General features: G+C 44.0%; 2 protein-coding genes across 2 annotated transcripts; one reads left to right on the forward strand and one right to left on the reverse strand.

The window, feature by feature from the left end:
- Positions 1 to 6696, reverse strand: THAP6 (THAP domain containing 6). Its single transcript, XM_090031927.1, has 4 exons — positions 6505 to 6696; positions 3121 to 3313; positions 2279 to 2404; positions 1 to 1266 (listed from the first exon to the last, which is right to left on the reverse strand). Exons 1-4 carry the CDS (start codon positions 6582 to 6584, stop codon positions 1003 to 1005), a joined length of 663 nt encoding a protein of 220 aa, XP_089888053.1. The 5' UTR covers positions 6585 to 6696; the 3' UTR covers positions 1 to 1002.
- A 37-nt stretch (positions 6697 to 6733) lies between these two features.
- On the forward strand, positions 6734 to 20092 carry RCHY1 (ring finger and CHY zinc finger domain containing 1). The gene is made up of 9 exons (XM_090031926.1): positions 6734 to 6890; positions 7102 to 7221; positions 10975 to 11090; positions 12690 to 12768; positions 13580 to 13624; positions 13798 to 13856; positions 15275 to 15301; positions 15796 to 15916; positions 18308 to 20092. Exons 1-9 carry the CDS (start codon positions 6822 to 6824, stop codon positions 18434 to 18436), a joined length of 765 nt encoding a protein of 254 aa, XP_089888052.1. The 5' UTR covers positions 6734 to 6821; the 3' UTR covers positions 18437 to 20092.
- Positions 20093 to 21127: the final 1035 nt, after the last annotated feature.

Genomic DNA, 21127 nt, shown 5'->3' on the forward strand with positions numbered 1-21127 from the left:
TATCTTTCCATTGTTTTACTGTCCCTCGATATCACAATAAATAGATCACTGTATTACAAACATAGAAAGGTATCTTCTGGATTAAATAAAACACTTTTGTTTGAAAATTATTTGAGAAAGCCATAAGACATCATCATCTCTCTTCCTGCTCTCCATTTAAAGGAAGTTTTTACTTACCTCTTAAGAATAAAAGATTCTAAATGGCCTAGGGTATAAACCTAGAAAGTCAAAACTAAACTAGTACAGGAGAAAAGACACTAGCACTGTTAATGTGTAATGCCTGTACTTTGTACAGCTGAAAGCAATAAAAGGCTTACTCTGTAAAACAGTGACTCCTACTCTTGCATTTACTCTGATCTTAGACTGCAAATTATTTGCTATAGAAGCTGAAACTGCAAAACTATTTAGTGTCTTCTCTGATAAGCATGCTATGCCTTTTTTTTTAGCTAGCTTTGCACTCTTCTATTCTGTAAGAACAAGCACGCCCAATCTTTCCCCTTTTTTCCTACCTACACCAATAGGAGGATGCTGGACTTCTTGCCATAAGGTGCTCACTAAATATGCCCTCTTCCCTTCTAAACTCAAAATCAATGGCTTGCAGTACCCTCCTGTTAAACTTGATTTATAGCATTAGGGCATTATTATTTTTCCAAACTATCAATCTAAACTCAAGGTGCCTTAACATGTCGACAATCCCAGCAGTGGAGCTTTCCACTCTACTAACCCAAAAATTATTTGGAAATTACATTGTTTTTTACATGCACAACCTCCTGACCAGTAAAGCAAATTCTCAAAGACCAAAATGCCATGAGGCAGAGGAGCTCCTCCTATCTTGGGTAAGGCAGCTGTGACCCAGGAGTGAGAATCTTGTACAGATAGTATCTTTGGACAAACTTTTGGCTACTTCAGAGATCAACTTGATCCTCTTCACTGCAGGTTGATGATACTCTGTCTAAAAGACTCTAACAAGGAACGCTGCGCCTGAGAAAAGGTTATGGCTATTCAGTTAATTCCACAGACAGTCTTCTCCTGAATGCCCTCCTTATACCACTCCCAGCAGTAAGTGTCCAGTTTACAGGCTACATCAGGGCCGATTAGACCTTTATCTTCCAGGTCTTTGATCACTGCCTTCAGTGATTCTCTGCGTTGTCGATCCCTGTCTAAAGCAGTCCTCAGACTCTCCTTGGCATCTTCAAGCTCACTGATTACCTGATCTAATTTACATTTCAGTTTCCTTGGACTGTCCATTATGCTGTAACTGTGCTCCTGGAAACAAAATTAAAGAGCATTTTAGACACTGTCATCTTTTCCCAATGCACTTGCTCACATCTTTACACTTAGCAAGTTTAGGTAGTGCTGCTTATTCTTAGGTTGTTCTGATCTAGTTAACAATACTTATTTAGGTATCTATTTTAACTTGTATGGTTAGAAAAATAAATATTTTTTGTGTTATACTAAACCTATCTCCCATGATGCTCAAGCATTTATATTAAGAGGTTTAGCTAAACTTGTATAACCTTTAAGTTTGGAATGTAGTTTTAACATTTATTTGGTAAGGGGTTTTCTCCCCCTTTATACCAGCCATAAAGAATGTACACATTTTGCACTTTTATGTTAGCACCTTTCAAAACTGGCAAACAAATGGCAGTAATAATTTGTATGTCTGGCCCTTTTTGATATTTTTGCATTTCTGCTTTTAAAATAAGTAGATGGGACTTAGCTAAATCCATATAGTTTATATGTTGTAAACAAACCAGTATAAATAAACATGTGTAAAACAAACTGTTCAATTTACTCCAATGTAATTACTGCAGCAGCACGGCAGACCAAAAATGTGTTAAGGTACACATTTTGTGTTGTATCTTGCTAATTGGTTATGGGCTTTTTAGTTCTACTCAGACTTTACGCTTTGTTAAATCAATCTTCCAGGCTTTCCTCTGCATTAAAAAACAATTATTAGTCAACAGCTAGAAGAGTTAAAAATGATTAGAAAGCCAATCCACTACTTATTTCACAAGGAAAACAGCGGTGAGTGTTGCTTGCGTGCTAGCTACTGAATCACATCCCGAACACTGGAACAACCTTTAAAAAGCCCTTCTTTCTGACAAAAAATAAAATGGAGGCAGAACATCTGTTACCATAATACAAATAAAAACAAAGGCACTAGTCAAAATGCACTGTTGGCCTAGAAGCTTCCAAGTCCTTCAAGTTACTCCAGCAGTTAGCACAATCCACTGTCTTCCCTACTTGGCTGTTTCAAACAAGTCACTTTACCTACCAACACAAGCTGAGATTGAAATCCCCCTGTACAAGCAGCATCATCCACAAGCTGGTGGTTGTGAATTGTCACTGGCAAAGTTTTCAGGGGAGAATGTCTTCTGCCATGACTTCTTTCACCTTTACTCTGTGAGAAATATACATGTCAGATCTAAGTGAATGAGAAAGTTGTATCACAGAGAATTTGGGATTTTGCAAGCTAAAGGACTGCAACGTGTCCATGAAGGGAAGGAACCAGTAAGGAACGAGTCTCACAATGAATCAACAGGCCTTAAAGCATTCATTCAGCAGGAAACTTCTGGTAATGACATCTTGGTCTCTTCAGGGGTGGAAAATTTTACCGAGTCCCATCTATAAGTGTGGTTTCCTGGCTCTCACTTATTTGTATGTTATTTAACTTTGGTCTGTATTGCAGTTGTCCCCAAACAAGGCCCTCAGTATACTAAGCAAAAACAGTCCCTGACTTGTATTTAGCTGGAATTGAAGTGATCAGCTTCACCTTTTTTTTCTTACCTCTTTTTTTAAAAAGGTACTTGGTCTGTTCCTTATTTGGATCCCTAGTTGTTATTGCTTTCAAAGACATGATCCTACACTCTTGTAATTCAGGCAAAACTCTTACTGAAATGGAGTTAATGGAAATTCTGTTTGAATAAAGGAAGAAGGAATAAGCCTAAATGGAAGCTGATATTTCTTGACCCTTTTTCCTCCTAACACACAATGATAATCTAGACAGAGGAAACATCATCTGAGTTTTATGTAAATCATGGGGAAAATGCCCATCAGCGCTTGCTGAAACAGCAGGGTAAGTGAAACAGTATATATGGATTGCAAAGACAGACCTACCTGTAAGAGAGAAGGAAATTCAAAAATAGAAGGCACAACTCCAGGCTTAAGTTTGATATTGGGACCTCTTGTATCAAAGTCAGATTTCTTGAAATGGCGTGAACATAGCACATCTGCTTTTTTAGGCTCCCAAATGCCTGGCCTCTTCACTGCCAGCACCCACTTTCTTTTGGTCTCCACATCAGTAGGGAATCTAGGGTAACAGACATATGGAAGATCAAGTTGAATACAAGTGTCAGTCAGAGAGTAATGCCTCCTATTTTTTTCCTCAAACAGATATTATTGAAAAAATATTAAACTTGCATGGAAAACATGTACAGCACTGCTGAACACCACTATTTTTCAACATATCTCCTTCCTCATTAATGACCTTTTCCCATCGGTGAATGAGGGCATGTATCCCAGCATTGTAAAAGTCCTTGTTGCAAAGCCAGTGTCAGTCTCCATTGTTTCACTGTCACCCCAAAACTTTCACCCTCGAAGTCTCTTGGTCCAACTGTATGATGAGGTGGTACCACCTATCTAAATGATGAGACTACCTCTATGGTGACCAAGCTGGTATATGGGCCAGCATTGCTGTGCAGAAGCAGCACCTCAGGATAGTCTCTTTACATGCAATGTTTCAGTTTCTTCATGGTCGTGACACAGACTCTGAGTTTACCATGGGTCCCTTATACAAGAAATCAACAAGAATACTACTGTCCACGTCCCAGAACGTAAGTATTGCAAGGCATTGCTGACCCTTGTATATAGCTATGCTACTCTGGATTGTCCCTGGCTTTAGATAAATCTCCCTAATGCACAACTGAAAAAGAACACATCTGCATGTAATATTGAGATTTCTCCTTTAGAACATGCATAGCCTGCGTGGAGTCTGACATCCAAACTGTTATTCAGTCCCCTCTCCAGCCCTTTTTGAAGCTGGTTCTCCAAAAAAGGCGATATGTGGGTCTCATTTTCATAGTAGTTTGGGGTCAGAAGGGACCTGAACAGATCATCTAGTCTGACCCCCAAACTACTATGGATCCAAGAGAAAGAGCCCAAGATTGGGAGTGTGTGGCTCAGCGGAGCTGATGCTACCCTGAATGGGAGAGGGCCCTGGGTTCTAGGTTGAATCCTTCCTCCCAGGGGGAAGAAACTTCTCCAATGTATTGCTCTCCATCCATTCTTTCCACTGACTGATAGAAGCAACGGATGGTGCCTCAGTTTCAAATGGAGTGGAAGCAGAAAGGCCTTGATAATATCTAACCTGTAACATGGTGGTTATAACTCCATACTAGGTGAAAAACTGGGATAACACATATAAGGAATTCATCTCATACCTTTCACCTTCAGCACCTACACTTAACAATACTGAATTCAATCCTAATGCATTAATAGGCATCTTTAATAACTGGGAACATATTGGTATTGTAAATTTTGAAGTATTCAAAGAAAACATATTTATATCTTTTGAAGAAATACAGTGTATATTAGGTGACATTAAAATCCCATTTTTCCAATGCCTGCAATTGGGAGACTTTTCAGCACATGCCCAAAGAAAGGTAAACCTCAGTAGAAATTTGACGGAATTTGGGAAAATACTGATCACAACTATGAAACACACAGGCCTAGTCTCTTATACAAAATAATTTTAAATATCCATATAAGTAAAAGCACTGTTTATGACGAAGTGGGATATTAACACTGGATCACAAATTAGTACTGAACCAATACCATCTGGATACCATCTGGAACAATGGTCCTCACACATCCATTTTAACTAAATAAAAGAAAATTATTTAAAAAAAACTTATATCAATGATATCTCACCTCACTTAAAATTAAAGAGTCTTTATGGTACAGTAACAGGCTAGCATAGGAGGCAGTCCAGTCAGTTAAGAGGACTCTACATGTGGTGCACGTATCCCAGAATCAAACTGTTCTCGAAGAAGGTTGGAGGTATGGCGAGGGAAATAACAGGATGCCAGCTACTAGGTCCTACCTTTCAGAGGACTCGTATCATATCAGTCATGAGGAATTGATCACCTGTCTTCTAGTGGCTACAAGAATTACAGCTGCAAAAGCCTGGAAGAGAAGTAACACCCCCTAAAACCACTGACTGGTTTCAAAGTGTTTGGGTAGTTTTAGTAACAGAAAAGTTGTCCTATCAAGTCAGTGTTCTGCAGGGGAGAAGAAATGAGATGTTTATTTAGAAATTTGGTGGAAATTCTTGGAATTTACTTTTTTAAAAAAATCTGGCTTTAAACCAGAAAGTTTGAGAAATGTTGTTTAACACCAAAGGCAAGGGGAAGATCTCTGAATAAATTTGGAATCAATTTTAAATTTAGAAGCAGAGGTGAGTACAAGTCCAAGTCCTAAGTCAAACTACTCAGTCTGAGACTTGCTTATGGACAGAATTCATAAGCCCTCAAGGAACTGGCCTGGGGAGTACAAGAGTGCCAATGGTTATTTCAGTCCCTCAGCCAACAGTCATGTTAGACTATTAGTAGGGATTATATCTATACAAATTCCCATTTCAGAGACGACGTCAAACACTTCAGATTTCATAACAGATTGGACTAATTTCCCCAACTTCAACTTTGGCTGCCCTAGAAGGGATTTGTATACACACAAATATTTCTTGCTCAGAGAATATGAAAACGATCTCGCAATTCTCATGAAAGGAAGGTGCATATTCCTTCTGAGTATCCAGTTTAGCCAATGCAAAACAGAATCAGTGCAAAATGAGGCTTTTCAGATTTCCAAAGCCACAGATCTGCACCCAAATCTGAATTACCTGGGCTTGGTCACCAATATCAGTATAGTTTGTGGCTATGCTGCTTAGATGATGACTTTATCTGTGTCTAGGGTAAGCCTTGGGATACTTTTTAGGCTACACAACTGGTAACTGACTCCTACCTAATTTTGACAAACTCTCTTCGTTTCTAAGATGTTAAACAATGTGGCAGGCACCGAAGTTTGGAAAGAGCTAAAAACAGTATATAGCTAATGGCAAGCAGCAGCCATCCTAAATCACTGACTTTATAAATGAGATAAGATGTATGAGCAAATGGAAGAAAGAAGGTGCTGGAGAGGGGGCAGGCAATGGGGAGTCAAATCGCCTGACCCTGACCTCCATTGTTTGCTGCCCTCCCTCTTGCCCTCTCCCTGCCATCCTCCTCCCCTGGCACGCTCCAGCCGTGTCCGAGCCTGGGGCGTGGGGCCAGCGTTTACTCCAGCCCAGCAGCTGGAGCCACTGCCACTGCCACAGCTGTTACCAGGCTGGGCTGGAGCCAGAGCAACCCGCATGCTACGGGGCTGGGGCCGGCGGCGGATGGCGTGCAGAGGGAGCAAGGCCCAGAGCCGCGACCGCGCCCCGCCACAGCCCGGCCCGGCCCTTACACGTGGAAGGTGAGGCCTCGCCGCTTGGAGCGCGGCAGGCACCGGGAGGCGCAGCCCGCCGCGCTGCAGCTCTTCACCATGGCGCGAGCGCCACATCCCAGGCTGGGACGAGGCGGCAGGGGCAGAATGAGACGCTGCAGGTACTAGGGGCAGCGACGCTTCCGCCCCGTTTCCTGAGCCGGAAGTATATCGCCCTGCGGGGGATGCGTGTGCAGCTCGGAGGCCGGAAGTGAGTCTTTTTCCCGCCATAGAGAGGAGGCGGTAGGGAGAGAAGGGGTAGCCTCTCTGGCCCAGCTTTTCCTCGGTGGTTGGGAGCCATGGCGGCAGCGGCAGGCAAGGGCGGCGGGGCGGGCTGTGAGCACTATCGCCGCGGCTGCCTGCTCAAGGTAAGGCGGGGCTGGTGGGCTCCGCTGGGAGGCCGAGGCTCCCTGGGGATGGGAGTGGAGTGGAGTAGCGGTTGCTTGGCACCGACTCGAGCGCGGTGGGGCGGGTCCCTGCCCTTCCCCCCCTTGTAGCCGGGTCCTGTTTGCGCTTGCGCGGAAACGGCGCCGGGCGCCTGCTATCTGCGGTGGGCGGGCTGACAGTTGTGCCCCGTAGGCGCCGTGCTGCGCGAAGCTGTACGCGTGCCGGCTGTGCCACGACAGCGGCGAAGACCACCAGATGAACCGCTTCCAAGTGAAGGAGGTGCAGTGCAGCCGGTGCCAGAGGATCCAGCAGGTGCGGCACATGGGTCTCGCCCTCCGCCTCAGGCGCGGGCTCCCTCGAAGGTCCCAACGGCGCGGGGAGAGTGGGGTGCTTTTCCGTGGCTTTGCCCGGCAAGGCGGGGAGGGGGCAGGTGGGGGTGCTGTCGGTAAAAGTTTCAGACCTCTTGTGCTGCACCCGTCCCATTAACAAGTGAGGTGGTTGCTCAGAGCCCCTGGTCCAGCTTATGTACACACTTTGCACAGATGATAAAACTGTAGGAGAGTAGAGTTGGCAGTCACCTCGGGAGCACCTCTAGTCCTGCCTACTGCTCACGGCAGGACCACCTCTATCTAAACCAGTGGTTCTCAACCTTCTTAGACCCAAGGCACTCCTTGGAAAACTCTAGTGCTTCATTCTGCTTTTAATTTTTGACTACAGAAAAAGTATAGTGCAATTCTTTTGTTGCAAACAAGTTGGGACAACCCCAACAGATTGGAGTGCTTTTAGCACTGTGGAGTCCCATTTGAAATCTCTGGGTTTGTCTTGTTTGCCCGTCTAACAGTGCTAATGTTGCATGGCACCCTTGAAAGGATCTTGATCTTGAAAGCCCATGATACCGTGGCTGAGAATTGCTGATCTAAGCCATCCTAGACAAGTGTGCATCTAACCTCTTCTTAAAATTGCATGAACCATTCTCTTGCACAACTACAGGCATAATGTCCTCTTCCCCTTCTCCCCACCCCCAAAATAAAACAAACAAACAAACCAAACCACCAGCAAAATTAACAGTACCACACACTGTAACTGGAAAGCCAGATCTTCCTGCTCCATCATCCTATCCCCTCCATAAATTTGTTCCTGCTCTTTAGTTCTTGTTTCATAATCTAGCTAGTTGTGAAGCTCTGCTTTTATTTTCCTGCTGCCAAGCATAGTCCTTTCCAATTTCTACTGGCTCTGGGCTTCAGAGCACTTATGCACCACTTTCAGATCACATGTGGGGGTCTTCTGGCCTTTCAATAGTTGCTCTTCATATTGCACTGTAGGCATTACTACTCCTAGATTGTCTGCGTCCAGTGTTTTATACAATCTCTTGAAAGCCTCCAATGAAGGAGATTCCACAACTTGATTCCACAACTTGTTTAGGCAGTCACTTCCGCTCTCGCTGTTTTAACAGTGAAGATTTTCCTGATGTTGAATCATGGGCTAAAACTGCTGTAACCAGAATCTAGATCTGCAGAGATCTAATGAGCCCAAGTCTAAAACCAGGATTTTCCAAATCCTCTGTTGGCTGCTGAGTGGCTCTTAGTTATCCAGTGTTTGGATAACACAGAAATATCCCAGATTTTAGTATTTGAATTCCCCTAGCCCCATAACTTTTGTTTTGGGGGTACACGCATAACCTTCTGTACCTGAGGCTTCCTGAACAGCCAGGCATCTAACTAGTACTTAACTCCATCACCGTCCACAAACTAGGGATTTTCCTGTCTGAGTTGCCCCAGAGGCTTAACCTATGATGCTTACTTCTGTTTTCTTTCAAACGATGGCTGTAACAGTAAGTGGTGCTGCTTGTTCTCCCCTCTTCATCTCCTTTCTAAAATAGGTAGTTAAAGCATGTGCCCAGTAAGTTGGAGACCTACATGCATTTTCTTCGTCTTTCTCAGAGAATTCAAACTGATACCTCCCAGGAGAGTGGTGTGAACCCCAGACAGTAAGAAGTTCTGGTATGGGAGCACTGTCACTTCCCCTTCTTGAAGCTTTTCCTTTGATCGGAAAGCACCAGCAGAACTCATACTCTAGGGGCTGCACCAGGGTGAGCTACAGGCCTTCTGGGTAATATGCTGTGTAGATGCCCTCCCTACTGTACAGCACATCCATATGGGCACTCCCCTACCCACTGCACCACGACTGCTTGCATATGTTAAAAACAAATACAAAAATCTGCTTTATTGGAAGAAGTAGCATGTTGCATCAACCCAGCTCTGCTGCATCTGTATAGATTCGGTGTTTCAGTGGGACTTTTTGGGTGCTTTTATCAAAGACTGATTCAATCAGCTATTAGATGAAAGTGCCAAAAAAAGACCCACTAAATTGGCTGATCTATACAAATGTTGGGCAAGCCAGGTCCAGCTAAGGTGCTGCCTTTTTCAGGCATGCATGGGGCTTGGCATTGGAAAATGCTGAGTTTAAAGACAGCACCTTCTGAGTTTTGTTTTGTTTTTGTTGTTGTTTGTTTTTTTTTAAGTGTCTGCAAGCAGCCTGTGTGTCTGTAGTCCCGGCCTCACATTCTGTTTCCTGCATAGTACTGCACTGCCCCATTTCTTGGGAGAGCAGCAGATGAAGGAGGGTAGGAAAGCCAGTAGTCTCCGACTGCAGTTGCAGCTGGACTGACGTGGGTCAGGGGAGGAGCAGTTGGGCAGAACCACTGGGTCTCGGCTTACCCTATGCAGCCCATGGGGGATTATGTGGGCCACCAGTTGGACAGCCCTGCTGTATAAAATGCTGTAATAGTCATTGGAATGGGAACCCTGCCTCCCCCCTTTTCTCTACTACTTATAATAATTTTTACTTTCTTCTTACCTATCCACTCAGTATTTTTTAAATTAAATCAGCAAGAAGGATGGAGAATGCCCTTACCCCAGCCTAGTCTGCAGCCTGGTGACTAGAGCACTGTCCTGAGACATAGGGGAGAGAGATTTTATTTGAATTTAGGTCTCCTACGTCCTACATCCTGGTTGAGTAACCTAACCACTGAGTTATTAGGTAAAAGGGGGACAAATGTCCTTTCTATCTCCTGTGTGTTGAAAGAGAGAATGGGATTTAGGGTTAGGATTTTAAAAGAGAGGACTTGGGCAGTTTGTCTTCAGAGGATTTCTGAGCTATGGATTCCAAGTGGAGGAAGGCGTTTCACTGTAGCATGCCATGGCCCCAGAAAGGCAGAGTTTGATGTGGCCCTATGGTTAGATGGTTCCCTGCCAAAAAATGTTAGTGGGTGACTTCCATTCTGAGGTACAGAAGTCCTCTTCTTTCCCCCCCCCTTCCTCCCCCCCATTCACTGCATAGGGAGACTGTGCTGAGTGCAGGCCTAATGGGTCACAATTTATTTGTGCATTCAGCCTAAGTCCATTGGTTCTTGTATTTATAATATAGGTGAGACCTTTGTGTCTCTTCTGTAGCTTCCAGGCACTTCACGTGTTCCTGAGTATAGAGCTCTCACCTAATACCATGGGGTCCTTTGCAAAATCACAATAGATGCTAAAACCAGGCTTTGTCTTTGTTCTTCTGCTGCTTGCACTTCTGGAGTAGTGCCATGAGAAGGTGCTTATGTTTGATTCCCCTTTTTTAGGTTGCTGCCTCTGTAGTAAGAATACAGGAGGGGAAAGTGTGGACTCAGACATGTGACCTCCTGTCTTGTGCCCAGTCAAAGCTCAATTGCCTGACCAGGCATGGCAAACCTTATGTACTTTTTTTTTGGGGGGGGGGTTGCACTGTGAGTTAGAGTTAAAAGACTAGTTCCCAAACTGTATGTAGCAGGTCTAAATGCAGACTTATTTTAATACTGATAGTCTAGATTCTGAACCTCTATACAAGTATTTTTTCTGTGGACAATGGTGAGGCAGGTTGGAAAACCATGTAAAATCTACATGACCAGTCCTATACTTTGAAGGATAATAGTCCATACTCACCAGTTCACTCGCAGTGAAAGCAGCTCAGTACTGGACAGAACTAAAATAATTCAATTCTGAGCCTAATGGTTAGAGTTTTTATTACTTGCATGTTTACTTGTAGGCTCAACAAAGTTGTGAAGACTGCAAGAATTTGTTTGGAGAATATTACTGCAGCATATGCCACCTATTTGACAAAGACAAGAAACAGTATCACTGTGAGAAGTGTGGAATTTGTAGGTACTGTATTTAAAATAATTCATAATTTTATCCACTGTTCCTCAGAAATGCCTCCAGGCCTCTCTAGCAATTCTGCTTGGAGTACCTTTAAATGATAGCAACCTGGACACTTGCAGCATTTGAAGTGGACGTTATAAAGGAATGGTGTATAAGAATTCAGCGTGCTAGCAGGCAGCTCTGAGTAAAGAGCATCTTCCTTAGAGACACCTGTGTGATTCTCATTATTCATATGTAATTTTTTCCCCCCTGAATGTATCATGTACACCCAGGTAAACATGAGTGACCTCTTATAGCATTTTCTGATTGCAGACTTATTTAAAAGCATACTGCTGTTTTTAAACATGCAGTTAAAATGTTTTTTGTTATAGGTCATTAACCATCAAAAGACAATCACAATGTTTAAGTTAGCTTTCTTATATTAATAATGTGCAGGTGGCTTAGGAGTACAGGGGAGGAGAATCCTTTCTGCTGAACCATCTGTACAATGTGCTTTTTCATATTTTGCATTTGTGTCACGTGAAGAACTCCAGTAAACAGAATAGAGCTCCCTGCTATGAGTCTCAGATCTCTCGTTGCTGCAGGAAAATGTCTTTAATTTTCCACTGTTGTAATTGTTATTTAAAACTCTCACACATCTTAATTTTGTTAAATCAGCCTCTTTAGTATTCTGCTCTGATTCCTGGCAGCACATCAGTTCTCTTTTAATATTAAGCAGTGGTATAGAGCAGTTAGAGGAATATGCTGCCGCAATATGTGGCAAATTTGGACTCTGATTTCTGTCATTAGATGAGAAGTGTTGATGTGCCTTCTTACTTCAAGGACTAGAACATTAGCATAATTCCTTGGAGTCTCTTTCCAGAAATGGGGTTTAGATTAAGTGCTACTTAAATGCAGAATTTTGAAGAAGTTAAACTATGTTCTTGTAATAGGAACGTGTATCTAAAATTGAATCCCTAGTCTTAAATCCTGTTAATTAAGGGTACATAGGCCTGATTTTTCTAGGAAATGCTTGGGGTAAATTCTGTGGCTATGGGTGATGCCTTTAGTAAGGCTTCTTTTCAGTCTGCATTCCTAACACTGCCCCTATTGTAAATGTGTGGTCCTGTTACATGCCAAAGAGAGTGAAAAGTTGGTGGGCCTTGTTAAACAAGGTAGCGCCACCATGAACTTGCTTTAAAGCTTTGCTAATTATGATTACAAATACAGACTAGACTAGAAGGACTTTTGACAGCACTTTGTGTAATTAGTTCCATTTTCTTAGTGAGGCAAATGTCTGTTTGCTAGGCTATATTACCTCTTAATGTTAAGACATTTTCGTCTTTCCTGGATGCACACCCTTAAGAACCTCCCAGACGACATCAGAAAGTATCTTTCAGTCTGTTACCTCCTTTCAACAGTTATCGGTAGCAAAGGTGTACTATTTTATTTGGGATGAGAATCTTTTGTGTTATACTCTTTGCTAAGTTCCAACCCTTTTAAAAATATAAAACTTTCTTGATTGTGAAAGGTGAAGTATTTTTTAATTAAAATGTTATTGTGGGAAACAAAATACAGTTGTAGGGAAAGTGATAAGCCATTTTTCATTCACTGTCTCCTTAGGATTGGGCCAAAAGAAGACTTTTTCCATTGTTCAAAATGTAATTTATGTCTAGCCTTGAATCTCCAAGGAAATCATAAGGTATGAGTGTAACAAAATATAGCTTGACTTAAAGCTTTGCTTTTATGACAGTGAGAGCTGATAGGGATTAGCTCAGCCTGTGTGTCATGAAAACAAGTGCTACACAAACTGTCCTGCTTCCAGTTCATCTGTTCTGAATATTAGTATAAGTTATTTCTGGATTTCTGCATTAATGTCACAGTTTGTCATGGTGGATTATTTAGTATGATTAAATACTCAAAGCTGTGAACAACTCACCTTGAAATGTTCTAAGAAATGTTGTTGGTAGAACAGTGAGCGTTTTAGGAGTCCTGTAAACCAGCAGTTCTCGACCTTTTTGATGCCACGGTTCACCTCTGGCTGCACACCCTGCCTACCTCTGGTAGTCCTTCCCCCCCAACAGTCCTTCCCCACCAACAGTCTGAAGGTCCTGCTGGTTCTCGCACCCCATAGCTCCAGCACAGGAAACAGCAAGGTTGTATTAGTGCTGCTTAACAGAGCTAAGTAGCCTGCCCACATTCTAAGGTGGCTTGGCTGTGCTGGAGCTAGCATACATAGAGTAACCTAATGCTGGAAATGTTTTGGGAGGCAGTATAGCTGGGCTGATCCACCTGCAGCAGTTTTGTTGCCTGCTGCTCAAGATAACTGCCATAACCATTTTTACACATTTAGTTAAAAAATTTAGTAGTACAGACCACACTTTAATGGGCAGAATTCTAAATAGTATGTGGCAGCAAGATTTCACACACCTGTTAGCATATTCTGGTCAAGTTCTAGATCCATGTATTATTATGCAAGTATCTACATTTCTCTCTTCTATTTCTTTACCAAGTGCATTGAAAATGTCTCCAGGCAGGACTGTCCAATATGTTTGGAGGTAAGTGCTGTGCATTTAAAAATGTCTCATCTGCTAGAATTTTGCTAGAAAATAAATTACATATTTTAATTGTGCATGTTTTAAAGTTCTTCTCCATTGGCTTTGGCTTTCTGTACATTGTTGGTGCTTGTAGGGAAAATTTTAAATGCTGATGGCTGTGTCTTTTTAAATAGGACATTCACACATCACGTGTTGGAGCCCATGTTCTGCCATGTGGACATCTTCTCCATAGGTAAGGTCATTCACAGAATCAAAACCATTAGAGATGGAAATATCTACCAGATCATCCAATCCATTCCCTGGCGCTAATGTAAGTCTGTCCTCTGCTGTTCCCCAATGACTGAGTTCTTAATGTTCCAAGTGATGAGGGTTTTAGCTCTTCTCTCAGGAGATGCCTTCTTGTCAGTATTTTCATGCTCATCGTAAAATTTTCTCTTATAAAATTTCTTACATCCTCGTGTATTGCCTTAAGTAACCCTGAACAATGAGTGATTTGTATCACCCTGATGCTACAGTGAGGTCAGTGAAGTAAGGTATTTAAAAAAAAAAAAAAAAAAAAAAAAGAATAAAGGATGTATCCTCTAGCAAACCAATCATAGCAGGTGCTGGGGAATATATGACAGGATAGATCACTAGCTATGCTACACCCTGTTCATCTATTCTTCTTCCAAAGCATCCACTACTACCACTATCTAAAATAGGATACTGGCTTAAATGGGCAATGTGTGGGGTGGATGGCTGTGTGGGGTTGGGGAATTTGGCATGGGGCAGGGGGGGAGAGAGGAGGGGGTGGGGATGGCAGTATTAATTGACACTGCTCCTCTACTGCCAAATTTCTGGACCTGTGGGAAGCCCTGCAAGCTGGATGCCATGGGTCCGTGAGACAGATTTGGTCCATGGGCTGGAGGTTGAGCAGCCCTGTCTTGGAGGCATAGGAGTCCCTTCAAGGAGTTTATTGCATGGTGGGAGCCTTGTTGTCACTTAACTAGCATATATGTTTTTAAGTCTAAGTTTTTTGCCTTTTTTGTTGTTGAAAGCTATGCAGACTTTTTTTGCTTAAAAATATTCACAGATCTTGTAATGGTAATACAGAGTACTAACTAAATGCAGTGCTTCGGGTATGTATGTAGTAACAGAGTGCTATATCACTCCTCCGTACCCTTCTATATATGCAGTCCAAAATATCATTCTCTTTTGACCTGCTATGTCACTGGAGACATCTTTTAAATTTTTATCATCTATTGGTCTCTTTCAGTCTTGCTCGTTCCCAGCATGTTGCATCTGTTTTTTACGCTAGTTTCCTCCGTATAGTATCATGAAGCTTTCTGAACTCAGTTTTGCTTTGTGTTATGCTGGCTTTAAATCCCACTGTAGTATATCTGTCTTTTTTGTTTACAGTAACATGTTAGCTCCCTAATGACAGTTTTTTTTTAAAGCAGATATCCAGTTTCCTAGCAGCCCCCTAAACACTAAGCATTTTTCCAAGATGCCTCCCCATCTCTTTTTCAGTGCCAGTTACTGCTTTAACTCTAGGTGTTTGAATAGATGTCCACCTTCCCCAGTTAAGTCCAGCTTTTTCTTATCCACAGAATTTACAGGGCTTCACTTTCCTCACGTAAATACTGAAGTCCTCTTGTGTTTCCTTTTCAGAACTTGTTATGAAGACATGCTAAAAGAGTGAGTATTCTGAACCCACTACTTTTCAAGTATTGTAGCAGTGTAGATTCCTTGGTTTGAGAGATTTGGCAACCATTGATTCTTCCAGGTCATGGTGTATGCATGAGAGGTCACCTAGACTTTTGATGCATATGTGTAGACATGAGTGGAGGCTGCCCAGACCATCCATTCCCCCTCTAGGGCAGAATCCAAAACCAGGCTGAGTCAGATGTTTGGTGTCTCCATGGTTGTAGTTGTTGTATAAGAATCTGGGAACTGAACCTGGGTCTTGCGTCTGGCAAGCAGGGGTTTTATCGCTGACCCACAGGGGACTCCAGTTTGAAAAAAGAGTGAGTGGGATGACAGTCCAGTGCTCTTGTTGCTTGTGCAGTGTTTGTAAACAGCTCATTTCTTGTCGACTAATACAGCAGGAATTTCTTCTTTTTCAACCTGACTCTGGCAACAGCTTGCCTGCACCACTGTCTTCCTTACTAAGGCTTTTTTCTTCTTGCCAGAGGTTACAGATGTCCTTTGTGCATGCATTCTGCCTTGGATATGACTCGGTATTGGCGACAGTTGGATGATGAAGTAGCACAGACTCCTATGCCTACAGAATATCAGAACATGATGGTGGAGGTGAGTAGTCAGTCTTTTGCGTAAGTTTGTACACTCCCTTCTAGTCTCTCCCCATTCTTGGCCACTCTAACATCTTGTCTCTGATCCTTCTATATGTCAGAGTGAGCATGCTTCTTTCTGCAAAACATTCAAACGTTTATATTCGTAACTGGCAAATTGAGAACGTTGCTTTTCTCTGAGGGTAACTTGGTTCTATGCTACCTCTTTGGGCCTGGGTTCTGCATGCTAGGAAAACTGAAATTACGTGACTGATCAGATCTTGGTGTTCCATTTAGTGTCTACAAAACTGGCACAGACAGTCCATTCTGCCTAGTATTCTTTGGAGTTAGGGCAGGGTTTATTTATTTATTTAAGTGGGCTTTAAAAGAGACTGTATTTGATCAGACATGCTGTCTGGAGTTTTTTTGCAGCAGTCAGATTGGTTACCCACATCACCATTGTTAACTAATGTTTCGTTCCAGTTCTGTCTGCTACAATGGGAAGTAGATTTTGTAGGAAGGATTGGGAGAGACTAGGAGACGGCATAGGCCAAAAACCATGTTTGACTTTTACTCCAGTAATGGGTCCCACTGACTTCAGCTAAACATTACTTGAGTGCCTAAGGTGCTTCTTCATGGTTCTAAATCAGGCCCGGGCAATTATTTTGGGCAGAGAGTTGCTTGCCCAGTTTTGGCAGGCTGTTGAGGGCCACGTGGGTAGCCCCACTCCTTGACAGATGCCCTGCCCCCTGGTCATCATCTTGGGACCAACATCCCAAAGTCTTGGGACCAGTGTCCCAGGGCCAGCATCGGTGGGGCCTAGAGCGGGGCACAGGCTGGTAGGAGTCTGGAGCTGGGCTGGGCTGCACCAGCAGGGAGAGGGGGGAGCTGGCCCCACTCCATAGAGTCCCTGCTGGCTGGGACCCTGTGCTCCTGCCACCCTGCTCTGGACCCCACCGGGACTGGCCCCAGGACACTGGTGCAAGCCCTGTGCTCCTGCTGGCTCCCCGCCAGCTCACACCCAGTGCCCCCGCAGCCCCATGATACAGGCAGGGGGTAGTGCACAACTCTGACCCCCTGCTTGCCAGCAGGGAAGAAGCTGGTGCTGAGTGTGGGGGAAAAGTGGCCCCTCGCCTGCCTCATGGTTGGTACTCCCTGCTGCAGGTGCTCACAGCCCATGCAGGGCTGTCTGGAGCAGGCACAGGCAGCCTCATGAGGGCTGCAGGTGGCTGCAGTGCAGGGTGCTGGTCATGGGGCAGGCGAGGGGCCACTTTTCCCCACGCTCAGCACCAGCTTGTAACCTGCCCCACTGCCAGCCCCTCCCTACCCGGTGCCCCGTCCTGCAGCCACTTGCAGCCTGCCTGGGGCTGCCTGTGCCTGCTTTAGACAGCCCCTTGTGGGCTGCAAGCACCTGCAGTGCAGGGCACTGGCCATGGGGTGGGTGAGGAGCCACTTTTTTCCATGCAGGGAAGGAGCCCGGGGAAAAACTGTGTGGGGTGGGGAGCGGCCCTTCCTCCACCCCATGGCTGGTGCCCCGTGCTGCAGGCACTCGCAGCCTGCATCAGCTGCCTAGCGGGCACAGGCAGCTCCACACCGGCTTGGGGCACCAGGTGGGGAGGGGCTGCTTCCCCCCCGGCCAGTGCTTCTTCCCTGCCTGGTCCCGTTTTCCCCCCTACCACTTACCTAAGCTTCTGCCAGGGCAGCCATGTGCTCCCAGCCCAGAAACCCCAGCTGGGGGGTGGAGCGGAGCCGGCCATTGTTGTGGGTGCTTGTGAGGCTTCCCCTGGGTCCTACTGCCCTTGGTTCCTGTCATTTTTGACTTTGACTTTTTGTCATTTTTGACAGGAACCAAGGGCAGAAAAATACTAATTTTCTACATTTTTTAGGGGCCCCACGGGCCAGATAGAATGGCCACGCAGGCTGAATCCAGCCTGCAGGCCGTATTTTGCCCACCCCCTTTTAAATCAAAGGGTTAAACCATTGTGCTGCCATTCCTTATCTTGAGTCTTGGCAGTGATGCAGACATAGGTGACTGGTAGGGGGTGGACATAGGTGCACTTGTCCTCCCTGATGGGGCCAGTGCCCCCCTTACCCCCCACCCTGATGGCTGACACTGGTGCTGTTGGTAGGGCTAGTGCCACCCCCCTAAGAGGGTCAGCAGCTTCTGCGGGTACCCCCCGCCCCTGATTCAGGAGGCACCAGTCACTCATGGATGCAGAGGTATGGCTGAGTTATGTTTTCTTTATCTGAAAAGAAATTTATCCTCCTAGTCTTGTGTGCTTTGTCTTGGTGGTAAGCAGATTTCAGTGTCTTATTTTGTAGCACACATGCATGGTATGTGCATCATAGCTGCAGCACTTTATGAAGCCTCCTGTCTGTGTTAAGGCTGATCTCTTCTTTATCTTTAATACAGATCCTTTGCAATGACTGCAGTGCCCGATCCATGGTCCAGTTCCATATTTTAGGCATGAAGTGTACAAGCTGTGAATCGTACAATACTGCTCAGGATGGAGGTTGCAGGATGACTTTGGAGCAGCAGTGACTGAGGAAGGCTTCATGTACTTCTAGACAAGGAAAGATCAACTCTGTGTGATGCTGATTTTAAAAAAAGACACTCCCCTTGGAACAAGGTGTACCACAGACTTCTCAATTAATCAGGAAATTTCTTAGTGTCGTGTCACAAAATCCTAATTCCTGGCCCTGCATTCTGGTTTCCTAAGATATCATGACTCATAGAGTGTTGTGTGATTTCCCCTCCCCACAGTGGCTGTTGAGGTGGAGATCCATGGTGTTAGAAAGAGCATGGTATCTAATCCATCTGGCTGCTGTAGTGCCGCTCCCTGGAGAATGTTTCGGTTCACAGAACTTCCCCTTGTGGTGCTATGAATCTCATGGTATTCAGTGTACAAGAAAGTCACAGTCTTTTAAAGAACAGCAGAGCTAACTTTTTTTTTTTTTATCATGCTGTGAAGAAGATGCATGTTTTTAATAAGATAAAAATGACAGTTGTGGGAGCAAGTGAATTCCAGGGCTGCTGAAGACCTGATTCATGGAGGCAGTGGCACCCAGGAAACAAGGGCAGGAAGGATGAGCATTTTGTTCTAAATGAAAATGGGTTGGGAAATTTGGTAGCTTTGAGACCTGTGTTTTTACAAGTGAAGCTTTAGGTCTTTAAGGGTTTCAGTAAGTAGGTGGTTTTTTGTTTCCTTTTTTTGTAAAAAGATGCCTGTTTGTTGGCAGTTGGAGTCCAGAGCTTCAAGTGAAGATGATCAGAAGAAGTGGTTGGGTAGAATTGTTCTTCATCCTCTACAACTCCCAGATACAGTCTGTGTATAAAAGATGCATCTAAAACGAAGCTACTGTAGATCTTAATAAGTGAGTGTAAGAAGGACTTAGACCTGCCACTTGTCCCCACTGATTTCCAGGGTGAGCTGTTTTCTCCATCTGCTTCTGTTTGCCTGCTGTAATTGCACTATCCATTGGTTGCTTTGCCCACCCAATATGTTTTAACTTACAGAGCTGCTGATTCTCTAAAGGCTCATGTACATGCATAACTTTAACATATCGGTGAGACTGTCTTAACTGGAAAGGACCAGTACACAATATTCACATATATTTGTCTTTGCAGAATTAAGATCAAACTGCTAACTCTGCTTAGTTTGAGATTTTTGCCAAAATTGCTGCAGTTAATAAAGGGACATTCTCAGGTGGTTTAGGGCCAGTGTTTGCTTTGTTTTAGAATACCTGGTTTCTTGTAGTGTGTTTTTCTTTTTTTTAAAAGGGTGTTTCTCTCTTCCTACCCTGTCCACTCCCCAAGTTTTGGACGCCTAAGAGTTCCACAGGGGCTCTAGTTTGTCGGTCACAATATGAAAATAACTTGGGTGTGTGAAAAAACAGTCGTTTTTTTTTCTATGTCCAACCAGAGTGAAATGTAGAAGTCAGTAAATACTGCACATCATTGTAGAACTACATTAAGTTGCTGTAGCTATCTAGTTCATCACTAGAGACTTATTTTGAATCTGACAGTGTCCTTTTATGCTTGAAATGCTGAGATTCCAATGGCTGTGGTAGTGTAAGTGTATCCTCTCACAGAAACCTACCCATATCTATGTGTAAGCACTTTTCCCCCCCAAAGCACTTTTCTCAATGCCACAAATTAATGTAAAGTGTTATCTCTATTAAAACAGAGTATACTAAACTTAATGTCTTTAGCAGATGTTTTTGGGAAGTGTCAGCTGAATTCAATTTGGGATACAGTAAGACAGTTAATTTCAGTGGTTCTGACTAATGTTTTGCTTCTAGATGCTGGTGATAGAATTCAACTATACCTGAAATACTACCATATTTCCTTGCATACACACACCATTGATGGAAATCAGGATGCATGTTTTAAGCAATGAAAATATGGTAAAAGCAGCTTCTGCAACATAAGCCTCTGTGGGGAGCAGAAAGTAATACTGCATGTGCTGCATCGGGCAGGCCATTGAGTGCCCAGCTCCATAGCTGCTGAGTTTTTGGACACTCCCACAGCAGAGGCTTGTGGTGCAGTAGCTGCTACTGACTTACCAGAAGCCTTTGCCCAGGCACCTGGGGTTTGGCATCACTATTTCTAAAATGGAGCTGAGCCTCAGGTGCCAGGGCAGAGGCTCCTGCTGAATCAGCTGGGTGAGCCTTCAGCTGACTCGGCAGTGCTGCTGGCTAGGATCAGGCTCTCGGCTGACCTGGCAGGTTCTGCTGGCTGCCAACCCAGCTCAGCTCAAGGAGAGAAGAGCATCTGGGCAGCTTTGCTCAGGCAAGAGCACCTGCAGCCTCCTACAGCTAGGAAGCTAACAGAGCAACCACAATGTTTTGCTTCCCCTTACTTCAGCTGCCTGTGTCTTTTTTTTCCTGGGAAAAATACTGCAATTACCAGCATTTTCATTTTTTTTCCTTCTATCTTTCAAAAACAAGGTTTGTATCTTATTTGGAGGTGTGGCATATGTGAGAAATTCCATCACTTAGCTCTGCCTTAGCCATGCTGTGCTTCTTGACCCCCATGGGTCTTCACACTGAAAATATTTTTGCTGCTGCTGCTGCTTAGTCTTTCCTTGGAGGTTCTTTTGTTGGCATCAATTCCATGAATGTCTCTTGCCATGTACTTAGCTGGTAGAAAAATCACAACTGAAACAGGAAGAAGTATTTGATGATTACTGGGATTCAGTGTTGTAATATTTTATAGTCAGAATATAGTAAG

The sequence above is a fragment of the Crocodylus siamensis genome, chromosome 2 (genome assembly GCF_052110815.1).
Source record: "Crocodylus siamensis isolate JL-2025a chromosome 2, ASM5211081v1, whole genome shotgun sequence".
NCBI lineage: Eukaryota > Metazoa > Chordata > Crocodylia > Crocodylidae > Crocodylus > Crocodylus siamensis.